General features: G+C 40.7%; 1 protein-coding gene across 4 annotated transcripts in view; it reads right to left on the reverse strand.

Moving 5' to 3' along the window:
• Positions 1–25,534, reverse strand: part of Hip1 (Huntingtin interacting protein 1) — a 604,867-nt gene that overhangs the window by 49,479 nt on the left and 529,854 nt on the right. For all 4 annotated transcript variants that reach the window (XM_067154583.2, XM_067154580.2, XM_067154584.2 and 1 more), the window contains one exon: positions 15,224–15,324. In XM_067154583.2, coding sequence (XP_067010684.2) covers positions 15,224–15,324 — 101 coding nt within the window. The remainder of the gene's footprint in view (positions 1–15,223; positions 15,325–25,534) is intronic.

Here is a 25,534-nt window from a genome sequence, read left to right on the forward strand (position 1 = left end):
GGAAGATATGGATGAACTACAAATTACAGTGGAAGACCTAAGAAACATAACCGACAAAATCAGGAAACTCGCAGACAAGCAAACCAGGCTGCAAATCAGAATCAACAAACAGACAACAGGAAGTGTGATTTCCGATGAAGAAAGAAGGATAAGATCAGAGAGAATGAAGAAGTTCTGCCTGACAGAAAACTGAAAAATTCTTTCTATAAATTTGGCTAGAGTGGTGCAATGAATGCCATAAAATGTAAATAATAAAAATCATAATAATAAAAGAACGCTCTTGTCCGCCATTGTCCGGTCCCAAGTCCGGAATGAGAAAGGAGGAGGGTTTGCTGGTCTGGCACCCAGCTGTAAAATTGCCAACGCCGAGTGTTGGGCGGCGGGAAATAACCTGACTCCCTAAGGGGGCCAACGGCTTCGGGCGAATGAGCCCCTTTGGGTGGGGTGATGGTCCCCACAGTGGAGAAAATGCCACTGGAATCCATTATGCAGCGTCTGTTCTCCAGGTTAGGGGCGGCTGCACAAGGCGTCTGTACTCCAGAGGAGCGGCCTCATTATCACCTCACTGGATCACATCCAGAGTTGTAATTCGGGACCTAGTCCCACACACGTGACACCTTGACAGTCAACCATGGAAGATCTTTTAAGGAATACTCCACCGGCTGAACCAAGAGTTCAGAGAAGGCAGCATTCGGATACGGTGGGCTGCCACCTGAAAGATACCGTGAAGTCGGAGGCACGGAAATACCCCAGTACTACATACACGAATGAGACAAAATCAAGAATCAAACCAAAGCAGATAACATACTTCTCTACACACAACATAAACTCACTCATGCAAACCGGTAAACTAAAAGTGATCACCGACATAATGGACCAACACAAAATTCTTATCATGGGATTACAGGAAATTAAAAACACTGACCAGGATGCCTTGGAATCTCAAGGGTACAGACTTTATAAAGGTATACCCGGGAAGAGAGTGATGAAGAATGTCCCACAATTTGGAACAGGATTTTTGGTCAGCCTTAAAATAATAAGCTCAGTTCAAGAATTCAGATCACAGTCTCCACGACTCTCAACGCTCACCTTAAAGGCATCTAATAAAATCTATACTATAATAAATGCCCATGCTCCCACTAATGATAAAAACAACTCCTCAAAAGACCAGGAGGAAACAGGAGAATTTTGGGACCTATTGGACCAGACCATAGATAACATCCCCAAACACCATATAAAATTATTAATAGGCGACTTCAACGCTCAACTAGGCAGAGAAAGAAAATACCGTGACATCATCGGAAAATGGCCAGCACACAAGAAAACAAATAAAAATGGAGAGAGACTAGTTGACCTGTGTAGAAACCATAATTTAATCTCAAAATCTACATGTTTTAAGAGGAAACCTCAAAAACTCAAAACATGGAAACACCCTGACTACACTAAAGGAGAATGGCAACTGGACCACGTCTGCATGGACAAATACCACCACAAAGAGATCTATAACATCAAAGTCCTCCGAGGAATAGACACAGGTTCAGATCACTATGTAGTTAAAATTAAAATTAAACTCACTCCCCAGAGGAGACAACAAAAGCAAGCCCTTAAAACTAAAAGAAAAATAGATCCTACCCAGCTAATCAACAACAAAAATTACCAGAAAGCAACTGAAAAAATAAAAATCACAGACAAACTTGAAGACTTAGTACACAACCTTAAACAAATTGCAGAAGACCTAGCTCCAATTAAACCACGTAAAAAACACCAATGGTGGAACAGTGAATGTGATGAAACAGTGGAGAAAAGACATCAGGCATGGCTATTACATCAGTCCCAAAAGACAGAAATATCCTATCAAAAGCTAGTAAAACAGAGAAAAGAAACTACCCAAGTCTTAAGAAGAATAAAAAGACAACATCATAAGGACACCCTGCAGTTAATTGAAGAACAGTTCAGTAAAACTAAATCAAGGGACTACTACAAAACCTTCAGAAAGCAGCTCCAAAAATATGAACCCCCGACCCTACTGATGAAGGATGAAGATGGTAAGCTGGCCCATAACAATAAAGACAATGCAGAAATTCTGGCTAAACATTTCAACAAGCTTTTAAATTGTGAGGAACCTACAGAACTCCTTCATTTGGACACCAACACCCCGATAAAAACATCACCAGAAAACATCAATCCCCCCACAATAAAGGAAGTCTACCAAGCTCTGAATAAATTAAAAAACTACAAAGCGCCAGGAGAAGATCAGACCTTTGCGGAAATCTGGAAATATGCAGGAACCTCAGCAAAAGTTGCCCTCCATCAACAACTTGTCTCTATCTGGATTAAAGAAGAACTACCAGAACACTGGACAACAGCCCTCATTCATCCTCTGCACAAAAAAGGGGACAAAACCGACCCTAATAACTACAGGGGAATCTCTCTCCTAGACATAACATACAAAATATTTTCAATAATCATCCTTAATAGGATAAGTTTACAACTTGAGAAAGAACTAGGAGAATATCAAGGAGGTTTCAGACCCTGGAGGAGCTGTCCTGATCAGATCATGAGTCTTAAGTTGATAATAGACTATAACAGGAGAAGAAACAGAGATATGGTGATAACATTTGTAGATTTCAAGAAAGCTTATGATTGCATCCATAGGGAATCTCTGTTTAAAATTTTAAGACACCTTGGACTACACCCCAAATTAATAAACATGATAAAATTGACTCACCAATACCAAGTCAAAAGTGAAGTTTAGGGGTGAAACATCAGAGACATTTGAAATTAAAACTGGACTACGGCAGGGAGATGGGCTCTCACCACTATTATTTAACTGTGCTCTAGAAATGGTAATGAGGGAATGGTTTAGAAAATGTCCCCCCAAAATAAAGATTGGCCGAAAAATCAAAACAAATTGCCTGGGTTTTGCTGACGATTTAGCATTACTAGCAGTGGACATAAAAGAAGCAAAAACCCAGATATCAGAACTTCAAAACATTGCAAATAAAATTGGCCTCAAAATATCATTTGAAAAAACAGAAATTATGCCCCAAAAACCAACACAGCTAAAAGAAGTCACCATAAATGGTAATAAAATCAAAATAGTAACTCAGTTTAAATATCTTGGAGAAGTAATAACACATAACTTAAATGAAAAAATCTCAATCCAAGTAAGAACAAATAGATTAGCTAAAGCACAAAAATTAACATGGGATATCTACAAAAAGAAATGTCTATCAATAAATACAAAAATAAAACACTACAACACAGTTATAAAACCGGAAGCTACATATGCAGCAGAAACACTCTTTTACCTGAATAAACAATCAAAGACTGACAGACTTCAGAAAATTGAAAGGAGGATTGGAAGAACCTGTATCAACAAAAAATATCAGAAAGATGGACAGTGGCAGTTAATACCTAACAAAGTCGTGTACAAAGAGCTAGAACCCATTACAGATACTATGCGTAAGAGGAGACTGGGATTCTTTGGACATATCATGAGGATGCAGGACTCGAGACTTCTGAAACAACTAGTACAACACAATCTCGTCTCAAAAAATACCACAACAGGATGTAAATGGATCAGAGAAGTAAGAGAGGATCTGAAGGAAATAGGCCTTACAACAGAAGACACCAAAAATCAGATAAAATTGAATACAAATCTCAAAAATACAAACCTCCGCTTTACCCTTACACAAAACAAACCAACAACACGCACATTTTCAACTGAGGAAAGGGCACGAAGATCGGAGCGTCTGAAGAAGTACTGGGAGGACCGCAAAGCCCGAACAATCCCTTCAAAGAGACCTGAACGACGGACTGATTAAAGTGATCCTATGTGGTCATAAAGAAGAAGAAGAAGAAGAAGAAGAAGAAGAAAACGCTCTTGGCTTGTCTACGTTTACAGTTTTCCGAGATGCTGAGGTGCCGGAATTTAGTCCCGCACGAGTTCTTTTATGTGCCAGTAATTCTACCGACACGAGGCTGACATATCTGAGCACCTTCAAATACCACCGGACTGAGCCACTCAGACCGGCTACACGTTGTTTCTGCAACTAAAACCACAGCCGTGATATGCTGTCGTTGGTAACGAACATAATATCTCAGAATTACCTAATTTTCATATTTCTGAAGATGGACACTTTTGCAACTAGATGGCTCATTCTTACACTTGCTTTCATTGTAATTAAAAAACTATAGACTATATTTGCACTGAATTTTACATATCAGTGTATTTTATTTATCTAGGTTCTTTTCTTTCACCTTTTAAAAAATAATTAGTAATGAAAACATTTCTGAAGGAATTTCTTGGACATTCTAGAGAATGGTGTTGATATAAGTCATTTGAATACACAAATTTTGATTTACTCTGTTTTTTAAAAATGCGATGATTATTTAATGAATGTACCGACACATTCACCAATGTATGTACCAGAAAGAATACATGGGTGATACACAGGCCTTGGAACTTGAGAAGCCCTGTTGAGCATTCAAGTCGTGGTTCAGAGATGCAGGGAGATCAGTTGCTTCCTTGACTCGGAAAAGACATTCAACAGAGCAAGTGATGACCACACTGAAAGAAACACAGAAGGCCTGTTTTCTAGTGGGACACAGGCTCGTGAATGAAGTCTCGATCAAATGAGGCGAGACGCATTCTGGAATATTGAAAGTACCTACTCCTCTTCAACCTGTACTCAGAAAACTCGCTGCAGGATATAGACTATAAACTTAACGTTGGATCCATATTATTAATTGTACAAATTATGTTAAATATCCTTCTAGTCAATACTTAATATTACATCCAATTAAGATGAAATTTCAGAGAGACGTTTCAACCCAACATACGGTCATCCTCAGTAAAATATATATATAATAAATTAAAAACATTAGACACACAATATGAAGTGCTTGTTAGAAAGTTTTTCCTTAAAAAACATGATGAAAATTTAAAATATCAGGTGAAAGTCATTAAAACCATTTTCGAGCTGGAGGTCTTTTTGTTGCAATATTCTCGTTGTCCTCTGATGTAGTTCAAATGTATCTGTACACTGTTGGCTTAATTACAGAAGAACCTCGATTATACATTCCCGGAAGCTATGTTTTCCCGTATTATTAGTTCAAATTACGTGGTCCCGCGAGCATCTTAATTAAATCACGTTGTCAAAATTCTGCATTATCCGTTACTCAAAGAAACAATTTCCTATATCAACCGTCCAGAAATTTCAGTCCCATCAATGCTAAATCCTCGATGATGTGTTTTTCAAGAAACGGTATCTCACAAAAGGACGGTTACGGAATACTTAGGGATCTTGGCGTTAACGTCGCGTCTTCGAGGTAATTTCAGAAAGTACTATAGCGGAAAAGCAATCGGTGGTGAACTTGCGTAAGGGACTATCTTAGCATTGCATTCGGGTGGTATTGTTTAGAGAATCAAAATCATAAAGCAGAGAGTGTCCACAACAATCACATTTCATCAATTGTTTGTACTTGAAAACGTCTACATTATGTCTAGGGTTAGATGTATCGCACTGTATAGTCACCGAGCTTTCAGGCAGCTCCTTCTTAGGCAACACAATGTTATCGAGACCAGAACAGGTGTTGCACCTTACATATATAGAGCCAAGGGAATTGCCTATTACTGTTTTGGTCCTAATTTAAGACCGCGAATTTCACGTTTTTGTGTTAAAATGTTACAAAAATCGCAGTTGTTTTATGTGCGCACGTTACATTTAAAAACTTTGTATCATTTCGCACTCTTACGACTTGTACAGCGAGCGTGTTTTCCAGCTGAGCTCAAGGTCATGAATAACAGTAATTTCTGAAGTTTTTACGATATATTTTTTTTTTCCAATTTGTGATTAGTGACGGGCAGAATTGAATATAATGCATTTGAGAACTTTAGAATTGATACTTACATTCAAAACCATATTTTTGAGTTCAACATTAACCTTTAAAAATCATGTAGACCTAATTTACACCGTACAAGATTTCCATACACTGACTATGAACAGTATACCAGTGAGCAAATTACAATGGAAGATTTAAAAAAAAAGAGATTTCGCCATCATGTTGGGCGCTTTTCTATCCAATGTGCTTTATTTTATAAGATTAGAGAATTAAAAACTACTTGTGTTCGACCGTTGTTTGGCCTGGTGTTATTAGGATTTTCTAACAGTTTGACTGATCAAAGTTGCTGAAGTGAAATAAGTTTTCAGAGGAAACCGACGAAGTTTCCCGGTAAAACTGAATGTGAAGGTTTGAAATTTTTAAATCGCATACCGGTAATTAATGTTTGAAGCTGGCCCCGCAATCTAACTTGCCTGCCTCTCACCCAGAGGGACCAGGTTCGATTCCCGGCCAGGTCAGACATTTTTACGTGGATATGAGGGCTGGTTCCAGGTTTGCTCATTCTACGATTACCTTTAATTGACGAGCTATTTAATGGTGAGATGCTGACCCCGGTCCAGAGAGCCAGGAATAACAGCAGAGAGGATTCATCACACTGACCATGCGTCACCTCATGATCTGCAGGCCTTTGGACCGAGCAGCGGTCGCTTGCTAGGCGGAAGGCCCATTAGGTGTTTGTAGATTATACATATAGATATTTCTTTTTTGTGATGTTTAGCTAAATTGTTGATCGTTTATTCGTTCCCGCATTTTTAGTTTTCCCGTGTTGTACAGGTTTTTTTTTCCCCGGGGTCCCTCCAAAAGCAGAGAATCGAGGTTCCACTGTATTGTGTTCAGTCATAAACTTTTTTTTTTGCTAGGGGCTTTACGTCGCACCGACACAGATAGGTCTTATGGCGACGATGGGATAGGAAAGGCCTAGGAGTTGGAAGGAAGCGGCCGTGGCCTTAATTAAGGTACAGCCCCAGCATTTGCCTGGTGTGAAAATGGGAAACCATGGAAAACCATTTTCAGGGCTGCCGATAGTGGGATTCGAACCTACTATCTCCCGGATGCAAGCTCACAGCCGCGCGCCTCTACGCGCACGGCCAACTCGCCCGGTCAGTCATAAACTGACGTTATGTAAGTTGTTATTGAAGTGGCCTGCTTGAACTTCCTGTGTTTTTTGACTGCGGAGTCCAGCTCTCGACTGACGTGCTCCCGCAGTCGAAATATTGCGTGTCTAATGTTTTTAGTTTATTATATATATTTTCGTATCTCATGCCTGCAAAATTTTAACACATATTATTTACAGAAGAATGGAAAGACAAGTTGAAGCCGAGTTGGGAGAAGATCAAACTTGGCTTCAGAAGAAATGTGGGAACACGTGAAGCAATCCTGACTTTCCGTCTGATCTTAGAGGACCGAATTAAGAAAGACAAGCCTACGTACGTGGCGTTCGTAGATCTAGAAAAGCCATTCGATAATGCTGAATGGACCAAACTGTTTGAGATTCTGAAGGTGATTGGGATCAGATACTGAGAAAGGAGAATTATCTACAATCTATACAAAAATTAGTCTGCAGTGATAAGAAATGAGGGCCTTGAAAAAGAGACAGCAATCCAGAAAGGAGTGAGGCAAGGATGCAGTTTGTCCCCTCACCTTCTCAATGTTTACATACAACAGGCAATAAAGGAAATCAAAAGACAAATTTGTAAAGGATATTATCCCCTACCACCTGACATCATCTCACTAATCTGCTTCAAGAACGGGGGTTAATGGCATAAATCACATATGGCGGTAGTAGGCATATGTTCCTGCCAGCTTCTCAGGGTAAAAATATCAACTTTGTACATAAAAAGTGTTAGTATAATCGCAGGTTCTGTTGAAGAGTAAAAATATCCGCATATCAATCATTCAACCCCCCATATTCAAGCAAGTAACCATGATATTGATCATATCATCTCAGATTACTACTCATCATCTTCATCCTAAACCACCTCCAGTTTCCTGGGTGTGGTATATGAGCCTCCTCCATCTCATCCTGTCCTTGTACCACTCTTCCTCCAACAACTTGTCCCAGACATGACCTCTCAGCAGTACATCGCTCTTAACTAAATCTATCCATTTCCTTCGTGGCCTTCCAACGGGTCGTCTTCCTTCTACTTTTCTGTCAAATTCCTTTCTTGTAGTTCTGTTTACTGGCATCCTCTTCATGTGACCAAACCACTGCAGTCTTGATATCTGAATCTTATTGAGGAGAGAATCATCTATTCTTACTTCTTCTCTAATTTTCTCATTCCTAATCTTTTATCTCCTGGTTTTCTGGATCATAGTGCGTAGGAATTTCATTTCAGCTGCCTGAAGTTTGGAATTATCTCTATTGGTCAGTGTTGTGGTTTCGAGACTGTATGTAAGGATTGGTGTATAATAGGACTTGTACAATGTCATTTTTGTTTTCATGGGTATTTGCTCATCCCACAGCAGGTGTCTTACCTGGTGGTAAAATTGTGTTGCCTTATTGATTCGATTGTTCACTTCATGTTTTGCTAGGTTGTCATTTGATATAACGCTACCCAAGTATTTGAAAACTGGAACGCTGTCCAGTTGAGCTTCATTTAACATGACTATTGGTTCTGCTCCTTCCCCATACACTTTCATCACCACCGTCTTGGTCTTGCTGATGTTTAAACCATATTTCTTAAACTCCTCATTCCAGCTTTGTATTCTCTCTCCCAATTCCTCTTCTGAGTCACTCCAGATCGCAAGATCATCTGCAAATGTGAAGGCTTTGATATCTCCATGTTCTTTCCTTTTAATAGATTTCATTACTACATCCATTACAATAATAAATAGAAGTGGTGACAATGAGCTGTCCTGCTGCACTCCTCTCTCTGTTTCAAACCAGTCTGACAAACCACATCCTACTTGAATACAGCTTCTGTTCCCACTATACAACATTTTCACTTTGTCTATGAGGCTGTCTCGCACTTGAAGTTCTTTCATGCATTGCCAAATTCTTTCCCTTGGTACACTATCGTATGCTTTCTCAATGTCCAAAATTATTAGAAATAAAGGCTTGTTCTTCTCCCAGTATTTTTCATTTAGCATCCTAATTGCAAATATAAGGTCTGTAGTTGACCTTCCTGGTCTGAAACCATACTGCTCTTCTTCCAAAATTGGTTCAACAATATCTCTGATTCTGGTCTCTATTATTTTTTCCAATATTTTCAGGACATGAGACAGTAGTGCGATACCACGGTAATTAGTACATTTTCGTCGGCTTCCTTTCTTGAACAGAGGTACAATGATGCCCATCCTCCAGTCCTCAGGAATAGTATTTTCCTCCCATATCTTGTTGAGCAGTCTGTAGAGCCATTGGATTACTGGAACTCCCGCTGCTTTCAGCATATCTGCACTTAGTTCCTCTATGCCCACTGCCTTTCCTTTCTTCATGCTCTTGAGGGCATTTTCAACCTCAAGCCATGTAATTGGTGGTTCAGTTGTGGTTCCTCGACTTGGCTCTCCTCTATCCGTTGTTATGTTTTCTGTATCTCCATTCAGCAGCTTTTCGAAATAGATCTTGAGTTCTTGTTTAATTTCTCCCTCTTCTTGTGCCAGAGTTCCATCATCACGTTCTATTGCTTTTATGGTCTCTTGATCCCTTCGCTTGTTTTTCACTAATCTGTATAGCAATTTCATATTTCCTCTACTGTCCTCTTCCAGTTTGTCTGCAAACTCATTCCATTTCTTCTCTTTTTCTTCCCTTACAATGTTCTTTACAGCAAGTTTCTTGTTCCTGTATACTCCTTGAAGTCTTTGTATTTCTTGTTCATTCATTTCAGATTACTACTATTATCATTTATACTACCTTATGGCTACATATCATTACCTATTTTCAGAAAGAAAACCCAGAAATAATCCTAACACTAGTTTATTAGCATGCTAATATGGTATCAAATAAGATTAAATTGAATTGTAAGCCGTAGAGAAAAGAAAATGAAAATATGTTACACATTCAACTTAAGTACATAAATTATTTCAATCGATATAGTTGAAGTTGGTTTACTACAGTCTTTCATTCATAACTTATCATTAATACTTCGCTGAATTATTTCAGTTCATTTTGCATTCAAATACTACATGGGGTTAATTCTTATGAGGACCGATTCTTTATTTCTGGTGGATGTGGGGATCCTTCATATTTAGTTTGGATTTTTGTATTAACTTTTCGAGATACGAGAAAATCAATAAGTTTCCTGAATGTGGTATCAAACTGTCACCACAATTTAAAATACTATATCAATAGTAACACTAAGTAAATATAGTCAAATTCATTCGTACATGCCAGTGGAAATCAAATATATTATCAATAAGTGCCACTCATAGAATAGCCAATCAGTACAAACTATGAAAATATATGTGCTACTGTAACTGAAATAAACTCTTATATAATTTACCGCTGTGCCAATACTATGTTGTAATTCAATTCACCAATCTACATTCTCATTGGGAAACATTCGTTCTGTTCCTTAATATCCCTACATTTACTCCATTAAGCATGTGAGATTCAATTAACCTTGCATAATCTCTCATGTTATACTTCCAATCGACATTTAATCACCTGGACTGTATCTCTATATTCATATGAGCATGACCTAACCTTGCAGCCTGCATCTTATTTATCATACAATATCCATAACTAACACATAAATGCGTAACATCATCTTCCTTCAATTGCTCACCCAACGAAACAAATAATACACCCCAATACTCTCATTTCTTCATATTTCTCATATATCTCTTCATCTGCATATATATATTCTCAATTCATTTCTTCTAAACAACATCTCTGTTACGGTTTACTAGTCCATCGACGACATATTATTCTTATTAACTGCGAATTCCCAATATTTAATCCATTTCTTCTTATAATACAGTTGTAATGGCCATGTCTGCCGATTTGGTCTCTTCAGTATCCAGGTTATACTCTGCAATTCATAGATTCTCTTCCTGATCTCGCCTAGTTCAAAACTAAATAATCTTTCCGAGTAGATTGGTACATTAACATCGATATACACACTCCATATATGCTTACAATAACCTAAAATCATGTTAGGAGCATAATTATTGCTCAAATGGGCACATGCTCGCAGTTAACTTCTTAAAATCTAGCAATGACATTCACAAACTGGCACATATAATTTATTTGTAGGCAATTCTTCACTCCTACTATTTTATTTCAACAACTACAAATAACTGTGAAGAGGTAATTTGGAAACTCGATTGGGTCAGCTGCTGGCTCCTGCTCGTGTGTTATGCCATCTCCGAGTGATCAGCTTCCATCTCCGTACACGTCACAGCTGGGCATCGTTCTCGGCAGGCTTGGTTTGAGTCATAGCATCTCTGGCAGTCCTCCACCAGTTTAAGCGTGTGTCATCACATCGCTGGTGTCCATGCAAGAAGAAAACATCATTAATTGGGCAGAATACATATCTAGTTCTTCCATCATAAGCCTTCTAGCAAATAGGAATGGTTGCTAGTATTTCCTAATACTTCAAAATTGTGCTCTATAGATATCCAATATAGCTTATTCTCATTAAATATATCGTCTGCCGAACGTTGACTAATGCTTCTAATTAATATTTCTGCTGTTCTTGACGGTATTCAGCCACTTATTATACTGTAATTTGCCCTTTTCTCCTCAATCTTACACTGGTCCGTAGCTTTCTTTAACTCCAATATTTTTAAACAGAAATGTATGCGTTTTCCTCTTGTCTCGGCTTATTTTGCAGCCGTAAATAGCTAAATTCTCCGCTAGAATGTAAATTAATTCTTGGCTTTCTTCTTGTATGTTAATAACACTCTTCTTGGTTTGCAATAAATTACTATTTTTTCAAATGCGATCTTCTTTCAAGGTAGTTAAGAATAGATTGAATTCAATGATTTTTTTTAAAATACCATAGTTGTTCTATCTAATTACAATCACCCTGCATCTTGGATACACTTCATATGTGTTTGCGTTGTCTGAAGCTGCTCCGCTCCATGTTAATGATCACCCCAACTGTAACGTAATGGTACAGTACCAAAGTTCCAGGAGAGGAAATCAAAACTCTCAGATTAGCCGATGATGTTATTTTATGTAACTTCAAAAGATCTGGAGAAATTGCTGAATGGTATGGACGAAGTCTTGGGGAAGGAGTACGAGATGAAAATGAATAAGTCCAAAACAAAAGTAATGGAGTGCAGTCGAACAAAGTCAAGTGATGCAGGAAATATTAGATTAGGAAATGAAGTCTTAAAGGAAGTAGATGAATATTGTTACTTTAGTAGTAAAATAACTAACAATGGCAGAAGTAAGGACTAGCACAAGCAAGGAAGGCCTTTCACCTCGAACATTGATATAGGAATTAGAAAGATGTTTTTGTATGGAAGTGAACCATGGACGATAACTAGCTCAGAAAGAAAGAGAATAGGAGCTTTTGAAATGTGGTGTTTCAGAAGAATGCTGAAGGTGAGATGGGTAGATTGAATTATGAATGAAGAGATACTGAATCAAATTGGTGAGAGGAGATTGATTTGGCTAAATAAGACCAGAAGAAGGGCACATCTTGAGACACGCAGGTCTTGTACAGTTGGTTTTTGAAGGAAGTGGAGGTTTTACTTTACGGTAACAATGGTAGGGGTAGACCAAGGTACGAATATGACACCCAGATTAGAGCAGATATAGGATGTAGTAATGTAGAAATGAAAAGGTTAGCACAGGATAGGGTGGCATGGAGGGCTGTATCAAACCAGTCTATGGACTGACAACTCAAACAACATTTTACTGAGGATGACCCTATGTTGGGTCGAAACATGTCTATTTGAAATTTCATTTTAAATGGATGTAATATTAAGGAGGATATTTAACAAGGATACAGATGTGAAGTGAAGATATGCTGACGACACTGTCCTTAGAGCCGACAGCAGACCCCATCGATAGTGGTGGAGGCGTGTAAAAACCTTGGTCTAAACTTGAATGCAAAGAAGACCAAATACACGATTGTGAGCATGGTTTGTCATAAACCTCAGTGTGTTGGTCAACAGAGTTTCAATACAGAGACTGAGAAGTGTAGTCAATGAACACCAGGACCATTCCGAAGGAATCAAGCGCTCCAGCATTTTCAAGCCTATGCCAAGTGGTCTGCAGCTTCCGGTTAGGATCGTATGAAGCTGTGCCTTCTGTGCCGTGGTGTGCGGATTGAGTCCTGGACTATGGCTAAAGCCATAAAGATTAGAAGCATGTAAAATGTGGGTTTACCCTTGCATTGGGTAAACACAGTATGGAATAAGGTGGTGTTAATAATAATAATAATAATAATAATAATAATAATAATAATAATAATAATAATAATAATAATAATAATAGTTGTTGTTGTTGTTGTTGTTGTTTGAGTCATCAGTTCATAGACTGGTTTTATGCAGCTCTCCATGCCACCCTATCCTGTGCTAACCTTTTTGTTTCTACATAACTATTGCATCCTACATCTGCTCTAATCCGCTTGTCATATTCATACCTTGGTCGACCCCTACAGTTCTTACCACCTCCACTTCCTTCAAAAACCAACTGAACAAGCCCTGGGTGTCTTAAGATGTGTCCAATCATTCTACCTCTTCTTCTCCTCAAATTTAGCCAAATTGATCTCCTGTCGCAAATTTGATTCAGTATCTCTTCATTCGTTATTCGATCTATCCATCTCACCTTCAGCATTCTTCGGTAACACCACATTTCAAAAGCTTCTGTTCTCTTTCTTTCTGAGCTAGTTTCCGTCCATGTTACACTTCCATAAAATGCCATGCTCCACACGAAAGTCTTCAAAAACATCTTTCTAATTCCTATATCAATGTCTGAAGTGAGCAAATTTCCTTTCTTAAGAAAGCTTTTCCTTGCTAATAATAATGTTAGAGTTAAGAGTCATTACTTTAAGTCATGAACACCTGTTAGCTGGAGTATACGTTCTTCCAAGTTATTCTGGTATGGTAGCGAAGATGCAATAAGAACACAAATCATAAAAGTGTCCATGTAGGGACTTCAAAAAGTAAGTTACACATGTCGTCCCATGCCAAGACCACTGCACAACAAGAGTGGCGCATAGTCACAAGAGAGTACACGTTCCAGGATTCCTGCAGACACATTTCTGCTGCGGTATTGATAACAGGTGCAAGACGGTGTACGAGTGAAATGGTGCGTCAACTGGAAACGTATTCCAAAGTTGAAGTTTGCGGGACAGTAAGATTCCTGTGGGCAAAACTGACTAAATTGCACAGAGATTCATCGTGAAATTCTGGTGATATACAGACTAAATTACGAACAGCTCAGTAGATGTGCACCTCAATAGGCAGTGCTCATTCAATCGTCTAAGACTGTCTTCAGTATTGGAAATTGGGCTCATGCTGAACTCTGGGATCACTGACACCTGCACACAAAGACGCAAGGTTTATGTCGTCTCTGGACTTTTAGCATTACTCTGTGCAAGACAATGTTTTCCTAAACCGCATCATCATGGGCAACGAGACATTTCACACCTCAAACAAAAAGAGCGTCTATGGAACGGAGACACACCTCCTCGCCTGTGTGGAAGAAATGCAAAGTTGCACCATCAGCAGGGAAGGTCATGGTCACCATTTTCTTTGACCGTGGAGGAGTTCTGTACACAGAGTTTATGGCAAAGGGCACAAACATTCATTCATGCTGATTTTTAATGCACAACACCACAAAGAACAAAAGGCATCGTTCTTCTGCACAACAATGCAACACTTTGCTTCAACATTTTCGATGGGAGATATGGAAGCGTCCGGCATACACTCCAGATCTTGCACTCATAATTTCCATCTTTTTGGAGAACATCTGGGAGGGAAAGAGATTTTCCAATGACGAGGAAGTTCTCAAATGGCTCCATGACCAAGGAGCCGATTTCTATCGTCGAGGAATTGAACGATCAGAAGAACGTTCAGACAGTTATTTACAGAGACTCTGTGACTGTGTTGAAAAATAGTGTCGTGTATCTGTGTCACTTTGTATTGTAGTGCAGCATTCAATAAAAGTTACTTGGCCTGCCATAATAATGTGCAACTTACTTTATGAAGTCCCCTTGTAGAACAAGGAATACATGCTGAGGTAAGACAGGTAATGAATATGAAGCAGAGAGCCACAATAAGCAAAACGTGAAACTCAAAACATAATGTATCTGACCTCTTTGGGAACGGGAATAACTGGAGGATACTTAAAGAAGAGGTGTTTGTTCTCTGCTATCCACATGAGTTTGGCTAAGAACCAAGGTCCTGCCATACTTACAGAAGGAACTTTGCTCCAACACCTACAGACTTGGCAGCTGAAATCAGGCCTTCTGTCCACTGATGGTTTCGCTTGTAGAATTCTTTGGCAGATGCAGTTCCCTAGAAAATGACAAACAGAATAATACATTAAAATATATCCGTGACAGCTCTCCTACTATTTTAACTTAAATTTTAAGATATATCTTTGTAGAACAAATCATTTAAAATGAAGCCTTTTCTGTGTTGAACCTTCCACAATCTCGAACATTTTTGCCAAAATTGTTACTTAATTAGCACCACCCACGGGACATGTACAGCTTAAGGAATGCTGCGGACATGAAACAATAAGTCTCAAACTAAAGAACTAAAGACTCCACAAACAGATCTCATTACAGTGGATTCCTTCTCATGTAGGAATAGCAGGTAATTTAGAGGCAGACAGATTAACCAAACAAGGTACCACACTACAACAACCTGCCAGTCAGACTGATTTTATGTCAGTAAAAAGGATTATTAAAAACAGGATGAAGAAATGGCAAAGAAAACAGCAGAAACAAAATTATGGAAGGATATTGATGCTAAATGGGGCCAGTATAAAATAAAACCAAGAAGAGAAGCTGTTGCCTTCTTCCGACTTAACACTGCCCACAACTGTCTTGCAGCTCACCTGAAACTAATCAACATCCTGAGATCTGAAAGAATGCACACTTTGCCATGACCCTGGAAGCAAAATGGATAAGGAACACCTGCTAAATTGCAACAAACTTGATGTGACAGCCAGAACTTCAGGAAATCTCACTCAACTATACTAGAACGCAAGAAAGCTGATGGATTGGAATCCAGGCTAGCGATAACATAACACCACCTTCCACAATCTGTTGTAACTTTCTGTGCTCTTGTTGGATCTTCCGGCACTGTTTATTTGTGTTAATGGTAACATTTTGGTTTTTGCCAACTCTGGCAATGAAGTAACAGTTCTGATGGATGGATGGATGGATGGATGGATGGATGGATGGATGGATGGATGGATGGATGGATGGATGGATGGATGGATGGATGGATGGATGGATGGATGGATGGATGGATGGATGGATGGATGGATGGATGGATGGATGGATGGATGGATGGATGGATGGATGGATGGATGGATGGATGGATGGATGGATGGATGGATGGATGGATGGATGGATGGATGGATGGATGGATGGATGGATGGATGGATGGATGGATGGATGGATGGATGGATGGATGGATGGATGGATGGATGGATGGATGGATGGATGGATGGATGGATGGATGGATGGATGGATGGATGGATGGATGGATGGATGGATGGATGGATGGATGGATGGATGGATGGATGGATGGATGGATGGATGGATGGATGGATGGATGGATGGATGGATGGATGGATGGATGGATGGATGGATGGATGGATGGATGGATGGATGGATGGATGGATGGATGGATGGATGGATGGATGGATGGATGGATGGATGGATGGATGGATGGATGGATGGATGGATGGATGGATGGATGGATGGATGGATGGATGGATGGATGGATGGATGGATGGATGGATGGATGGATGGATGGATGGATGGATGGATGGATGGATGGATGGATGGATGGATGGATGGATGGATGGATGGATGGATGGATGGATGGATGGATGGATGGATGGATGGATGGATGGATGGATGGATGGATGGATGGATGGATGGATGGATGGATGGATGGATGGATGGATGGATGGATGGATGGATGGATGGATGGATGGATGGATGGATGGATGGATGGATGGATGGATGGATGGATGGATGGATGGATGGATGGATGGATGGATGGATGGATGGATGGATGGATGGATGGATGGATGGATGGATGGATGGATGGATGGATGGATGGATGGATGGATGGATGGATGGATGGATGGATGGATGGATGGATGGATGGATGGATGGATGGATGGATGGATGGATGGATGGATGGATGGATGGATGGATGGATGGATGGATGGATGGATGGATGGATGGATGGATGGATGGATGGATGGATGGATGGATGGATGGATGGATGGATGGATGGATGGATGGATGGATGGATGGATGGATGGATGGATGGATGGATGGATGGATGGATGGATGGATGGATGGATGGATGGATGGATGGATGGATGGATGGATGGATGGATGGATGGATGGATGGATGGATGGATGGATGGATGGATGGATGGATGGATGGATGGATGGATGGATGGATGGATGGATGGATGGATGGATGGATGGATGGATGGATGGATGGATGGATGGATGGATGGATGGATGGATGGATGGATGGATGGATGGATGGATGGATGGATGGATGGATGGATGGATGGATGGATGGATGGATGGATGGATGGATGGATGGATGGATGGATGGATGGATGGATGGATGGATGGATGGATGGATGGATGGATGGATGGATGGATGGATGGATGGATGGATGGATGGATGGATGGATGGATGGATGGATGGATGGATGGATGGATGGATGGATGGATGGATGGATGGATGGATGGATGGATGGATGGATGGATGGATGGATGGATGGATGGATGGATGGATGGATGGATGGATGGATGGATGGATCGATCAATCAATCAATCAATCAATCAATCAATCAATCACTACTGATCTGAATTTAGGGCAGTCACACAGGCGGCAGATTCCCTATCTGTTGTTTTCCTAGCCTTTTCTGAAATGATCGCAAAGGAATTGGAAATTTATTGAACATCTCCCTTTGTAAGTTATTCCAATTCCGAACTCCCCTTCCTGTCCAGCTCCATGGCTAAATCCAGTGGGTGACCACGCCCGTTGTTGCTTTCAGCAGTTGTGTATATAAACTGTGTATTATAAATGGCTAAATTTATATGTGTATGTGTTTGTGTGCATTGGTGTGTATGTGTGTGACAAGGTAATCTGATCCATTCAGTGTCTGACTGGCACAGCAGTTACGTGTGTGTCAGCTGTGGTAGTTCTGGCCTATCCAGAAGCTAACCACGCCCGATTTGCGTTAGGAAGTCTGCAGTGGGTTTTTGACCGACGTCGTACAGCAGTGACTCACACATAGCGAACTTAACGTTGACTTTTAGTGCAAGTGTGCAGCGTTAAATTTAGAAAAAAAAAGCATAATAATGCAGCAGTTTGTTTGTGGTGCACCCGCCTCGGTTTCCGGGTGTTCCAGTGCTTTTAGTTGAGGTTTTAGGAAGTGAGGACTTTACAGGTTTGCTGGGCGGGGGTGATTTGCTTGGTGTGGGTCTAAAAGTATTATTAATTGTCTGCTTGGCATGGTGGGTGGAGGGTTCTTGTTTTGGGTCAATAGTAGGTTGAGTAGAAGTAAGTTAAGGAGGGTGGAGGTGTCTCGGCTAAGTTGGTTACTGGGCTGGTGAGTGAGGGGTCCGGGGTTTGAAGGAGGCTGAATTTTGAGGCTTAGAAGTGGAAGAGGTTTGGGGTTTGTGTGCAAGTGTTGTGGACGTCTGTAATGGTCCTTCACTGGCTTTTTAATTAAGGGACAGCCAGGGAATGAGGTGGCATGACTGCCTTGGCAGTTTGCGCACCTCGCCTGGTCCCGCGGCACCGTGCAATCAGTGTGAAGGTGTGAGCCTCCACATCTGTTGCAACGAGTAGGTTCTGAGCTTGTAGCTGCAGAATGATGTAGTAAAAGGCAGTTGAAGCACTGAGTGACAAGTGTGGGGTGGGAAGGGTGAGGGTTCGAGTCACTGTTGTGGTGGTGTGGTGTGCTGGTGCTTTTATAGTCCTGGGAGCAGGTTTTTTACGTCTGCTCGCAGTATGAGTGTACTTGTTTAGTGTGTCTTTGCCTGGTTGTGAGATTAATGGGGGTCTTAGTCCCGGGTTCGGTTTCAGGGAGGGGGAAATGGGGGAAGTGGGAGGTGTATCTGTTAGTGTGTCTTTTGTTTGTGTTGTTTTGTGTACATTGTTTGGGCTGGTTTGAGAGAACTTTGTGAAACTTGAATGGGGTGTTTGACTGTACTGATGGCTGTGTATAAGTGCTTTCGGTGATCGTGTAGTTCTCTCAAGCGCTGGCGAGTGTTGAGGTATTGGTCACGGCACAGGGGAATGGAGAAGGGATGGTAACTTACGTATCGTGCATTAGAGTGGATTTCAAGTGGTTGGTGGAAGGGGAGTTGGGGTTGCTGAAAGCTGTGGACATGGTTAGGAGTGTCAGTGTCCTGGCTACTCTCAGTCCACTGGAACGGGACCGGCGCGCTGTAAGGAGCTCGCTCAGTGGGCACGGTCGGAACAAATGTAGTTTTACCGTGTCACAATGGGACGAGTTCCGAACCAGTGACCACACTGAGGGCTCTGACAAATTGCTTTCAGTGCCTGCGGAAGATCGTGAGTAGCAGGCGAGCTTGTTTCTGCGCATTCTTGGCTGGCAGTTGTCTATTGTTGATTTGAACAGGCTGTGTTGCAGGTGGCCTGCTCAAGGCGACCTAGGGGCTCACTGGTAGCTGTGTTCTGGAGCTTGGTGGTACGGAGTACCGTAGATATCGCAGGAGGCGGCAGTAAGGCTAGCGTTCTGGGTACTAGACTCTCAATTGCCGGTGCTTGGTGCTGGCAGGACTGCTCAGTATGAGCGCTGGGCTGCGAATGCGTGTTCACTGCAGACTTCCTAACGTAAACTGGGCGTGGTTAGCTTCTGGATAGACCAGAACTACCACGGCCGACATACACGTAACTGCTGTGCCAGTCAGACACTGAATGGAGCAGATTACCTGGTCACACACAAACCAATGCACACAAACACAACTTTAACACATACACATATAAGAAAACCAGATAGCATAATATACACAATTGCTGAAAGCAACAACGGGCATGGTCACCCATCCAGTGGGTGACCACGCATCCACACACAACGGCTCATAACCAACTAAATGGTAACACACACACAGTCACACACACCTGAACTACACTCATTACAGGCCGACAGAGGAGCGCAGAATAGCGGACCGGTATCGGCACGTCACAAACCACCTATCCTCGAGGAGATAGGTGGAACATACAGATAACCAGGGTTCTATTTTCTAGAAATATAGCCACCCATTCAGCCACTCTTTTTTCTAGTCCAATAGCACTCATTTTTGCCAGTAGTCTCCCATGATCCACCTTGTCAAATGCCTTAGACGGGTCAATCGCAATACAGTCCATTTGACCTCCTGAATCCAAGATATCTGCTATATCTTGTTGGAATCCTACAAGTTGAGCTTCAGTGGAATAACCTTTCCTAAACCCAAACTGCCTTCTGTCAAACTAGTTATTAATTTCACAACATGTCTTATATGATCAGAAAGAATGCCTTTCTGAAGCTTACATGCAACGCATGTCAAACTAACTGGCCTGTAATTTTCAGCTTTATCTCTATCACCCTTTCCTTTATACAAAGGGGCTACTATAGCAACTCTCCATTCATTTGGTATAGCTCCTCCATGATCAAGACAAGGTGCCCTACACACTGCGCTGTGTGGAGTAACGGAAAGATGAAGAAAAATTTACTTCTCTCCCAAAACCAGGTCTTCACCAAAGTGTTTGCTGTACAGAGCGTAAAAGGCACGTACCATTTCCAGCATGTGTTTAACGCACTCGGCGCCAAGCACGTCGATTGACGTTTAAGTGCATATGTTGTAGCTCCCACAGATGTCACTCAAAATGAAGGAACAATGTATCTATCGATAAACATGCGACGGCTGAACACGTGCTATCTTCACTTGTTTGTTCTCAGTTAGTGTCTTTGCGCTCTTGTAAAATGCCTGTAAGTCGTACAAAAGTGCAGATTACTTGCAGGAAGGTGATATACAGGGTATGTTATGTCGATTGTGAGTCGGGGTAGGATGTCGCGAGTTCTGAACCTCCACGATAAGATATCTATTAGGTTCAACCTTTTCAATACTAATTAGGTACGTGTTTATGTTACTAATATCTTTTATTCAACCTGGGGACCGGTTTTGACATATATGTCATCATCAGCTATAAAATGAAATTTTCATGCTATTGTGTGCGCTACTTTTCTTATATATTTGTAATTCATTTTATGGCTGATGACTATATATATGTCGAAACCGGTCCCCAAGTTGAATAAAAGATATTAGTAACATAAACACGTACCTAATTAGTATTGAAAAGGTTGAACCTAATAGACATCGTTGATCTCAGTTCAATACGGAAACATTAAAGAAGTTCTTATCTTTAAAGTTCTGAACCCGATGAGATAGGTCCAGCAATATTAACGATTTATTTTCGAAGGATATATTTGGTGTTGAGTCAGACACATGCCCAATTATTCGAAGAACGCAGGTATGATAATTGGATTCCTGTTACTCTGGATGAGATGAGAATGTTTTTAGGAGTCTGGATGATGACCGGTATCATAAAATACTAACGTAGAAATGTACTGGACAACGAACGTGTTTGCTACTCCAATATTCCTGAAGTTATGCCTAGAAATTGCTTTCAGCTCATTTTAAACATTACTGAAGGTAACTACTATTGTGTGTGCTACTTTGTCACATCTGGCACATGATGCACATCCTGGTGTCCATCATCAGCTATGCCACTAGCTCTACATGAACAGCAACACAGAGCTTCTGGTTGATGTGTCACTTCCTGTGTATTTCAATGGAAAGCCACACATGGCGCTACCAGTTTGTGACCTGCGGAGCCAGTCACCAGCGAGTTTAGTTTCTCAGTTCCCAGTGATCAAGTGCCTTTTTACAATGGCGAGCGAACACGTTTTCAACATAAAGTGGGAGAAATTGAAAAACACCCCGTACTGTACAATTATACGCTGAAGGATTACGCAAGAAAGGACATTACGGAGAAAACATGGAATTATTTTCTAAGCTTTTTTTTTTTTGTAAAAATAAAGATCACTTTTCGAGCTTGGTAGCTGCAGTCATTTAAGTGCGGCCGGTATCCAGTATTCGGGAGACAGTAGGTTCGATGCCCACTGTTGGCAGCCCTGAAAATGGTTTTCTGGTTTCCCATTTTCACACCAGGCAAATGCTGGGACTGTACCTTAATTAAGGCCACGGACGCTTTCCTCCCACTCCTAGCCCTTCCGTCCCATCGTCGCCATAAGACCTATCTGTGTTGGTGCGACGTAAAGCAAATAGCAAAAAAAAAAGTTAACTTTTCTTACCTTCTTACCTTTCCTCAGAACTCACACATTCCCTCATATTTGTATTTTGCTGTCGAATGGCAGGCGCAATAAGCTGCACCAAGTCCATATAACTGTGTTTGGTCATACGATAAAAAGAAATAAATTTAGCATCCGTTTGTTCGAACTCCTTTACTGCTATGAATAATCTGCAGTGGATGTTCTTTTCAAGATATGGGTGAACCCAATCTCCTGAAATAATGAAACACAATCATGTCTTCTTCGTCACTTGAGTCAGTGATCTAGCGAGTCTGCAACAAACTTTACAAACGGCTAATCAGGAAGAATCCGTCACCGTACAGTAGCTTCGTGTGTGGAGCCGAGTCACTATTCAGTTACTAACCAATTATGGCGTATGCATATACAGTGGTGGTCAAAATAATAGAGCCACCTGGCAAAGGTTTGGAAGAAAGTGCAAATTTATCACTAGACATGTTTGTACTGTGATGGAAACAAAATTTTACGTTGTACAGGAACCATTACAAAAGAGTCACATTGTACCATAGTCAGTTATATAGATAACACAACTCAAACTAATCAATAATATTCAAAAGAATACCAGACCACAGGGTCAAAAAAATAGAGCCAATTGACACAAATATTTTGTACTTGATCTCAGTCTTATGAAATTTACAGGAACAGTCATTTTTGCATAGGAGTGCATTAGTACTTCGTGGGATAACACTTATTTTTGAGGATTTCCCTGCACCTCTTACCCATAGAGTCGACTAAATGCCTGCATTCGTCGCTGCTGATAATATACCAGGCTCTCTGGATTTCTTCCCAAAATTTATCTAAAGATGTAGCTTTTGAGTGGTCAATTCTCTTGTCTACGATCTCCCATAAGATCTCAATGGGTGATGCGTCAGGGGATTGAGGTGGCCACTCTAATACTTCGATATGGTGATCTTGAAAAAACTGCCTTATGATCCTTGCAGTATGGTTTGGATCGTTATCGTGCTGAAATTTCCATTTCAGCAGCATTTCCTCTTCAGCATAAGGCAGCATCACATTTGCCAAGATGTCTTTGCACATTTGTGCGTTCATTATGCCGTTGATACGGTGTATTGGACCAACGCCGTACCATGAAAAACATCCCCATACCGTAACACTTCCGCCACCGTATTTCACAGTTTTTAAAGTGAACTTGGGATTAAATTCCTGGTTTGGTGGGCGGCGCACATAGACTTTTCCATCTGAGGCAAACCTATTATACTTGGATTCATCGGACCAAAGGATGTTCTTCCACCAAATATTAGGTTTTTGTTCATTTCTCCGGGCGAAGGCCAACCTTTTCCGAACATTAGCTTTTGAAACATGTGGCTCCTGTCTCGCAATGCGCCAATTCAATTTTGTGGATCTCAGTCGTCTTTGAATCGTTGAGTTTGATGGTTGAACATCATTTTTGTCGCTAAACAAAATGGCTTCCAGTCGTGGTGTTGACAAAAATGGGTTTTTCTTTACTTCCCTAGTGATGAGTCTGTCTACGGGAGGAGTAGTTACACGATGCTGCCCCCTGTTCTCCACCGGTGGCTTTGTTTGTTTTGCCAGTGTAATGGCGTTCTGGACTTGTATTCGCGAAACGTGTAAATCTTTGGATATTTGATTCATGGACATCCCACTTTTGAACATCCGGAACATTACTATATGCTCATCATCACTTGTATGCTTTGCTCTGCCCATCTAGAAGAATGTAAACAAAACCAAACGTTAATTTACATACAAAATAATATTGAGTGGAGGTTTGTTGACAAATAATATCGCTAGCCCCCAAAACAACTGCAAAAAATCAATTTGAACGGGACTTCTGTAAATCGGCTCTATTATTTTGACCCATAAGATTCTTACCTTTATGCCTCTTTTCGCACGTTTAGCTCAAACGCTTCCTTTCGCACGACTACAGATAGCAGCGACGTCTTCCCTGATGTTGTCTAAAACGGACTGACAACACGGCACTGGTGGAGATTTTGTGAGCTAATATATATCCTAGTTTTTAATCCCGTCAATAGAGGTGGCTCTATTATTTTGACCGCCACTGTATATCACGCATTTCGAGTATGCAGGGACTTGAAAATTATTTAAAGGTTGTTCAAAGCCTGATGGAATTGTACACGATTCATTAGAAGCGGGTTCTTACTAGTAGAAAAGTCGGCTATCAGACTGAGTGTTCCATCTGAACTGCATCCTACTGCCATCTGTGAGCACAGCGTGAAGTTCAGCGCTGCTCATCGATCGAGTTCGACAATATGTGCGTAGTTGTGAACTTGATTGCGGATACTTGGTTTTTTAAAAGAAACCCGATCAATAAGATGAAGACGAGCGAGATGTGGTTGATTTTCGACCCTGGTTAAATTTGTGGGCAACCGGCCACAAATTCTAGTTGGATTTGTGGTTTGTTTATCAACTTATATATGCTTCCGAGAAATTGTAAGTACCCTGCATGATGAAATCTGCATGAATAGCCTTTCCCACCGAGGTATCTCCACAATCTGCAAGGACTGAACAAGTTTAAAAAATGTGAATTGCGAGTATGTTTTAAACTACGGTTATCAAGAGGAATTTCTTTATCATGCGGTAGCCTTTACTCTGGCGTTAGTAAGATGTAATTTGTTAAAATCGGGACTCAGATTTCTTATGTGTTGGTAAATTTTCATTTCAAAACTTCTTGTAACAGATAGTTAAGCGTTATTTCGGTGGATCACAGATGAAAATCGGTAAGTTGGAGTTGTTTGGTCGATGTCTATCTGATAATGTTTTGAAGCCATGCTTTAATCGCGGCACGTGATTCGTTTCTATGGGAACTGTTGTAAACAAAGATGGTTTCCGTGTGTTGAAAAAAACAGCTGATGGCTGTCGATTGTATCTTTGATCCGGTGTGTGGACCGTATTGTACTCCAGTTTACTCATTCTAAAATTGAAATACGTCTTCCTTTCCATTATTTAATTTAATTACTATTGGGTTCTATTTCGCCTAATCTTGGTAACATTTATTTGCCACTTCAGTTATTTCTGTGAATTATACTAGACGTGTCGAGAAACAAGCCTCAACTTACCGTTAATTATTCCATTACTGCTCTACTAATTGATTAATTTGGTTTTCAAGGATTG

The sequence above is a fragment of the Anabrus simplex genome, chromosome 10 (genome assembly GCF_040414725.1).
Source record: "Anabrus simplex isolate iqAnaSimp1 chromosome 10, ASM4041472v1, whole genome shotgun sequence".
In the NCBI taxonomy this organism is placed as follows: domain Eukaryota; kingdom Metazoa; phylum Arthropoda; class Insecta; order Orthoptera; family Tettigoniidae; genus Anabrus; species Anabrus simplex.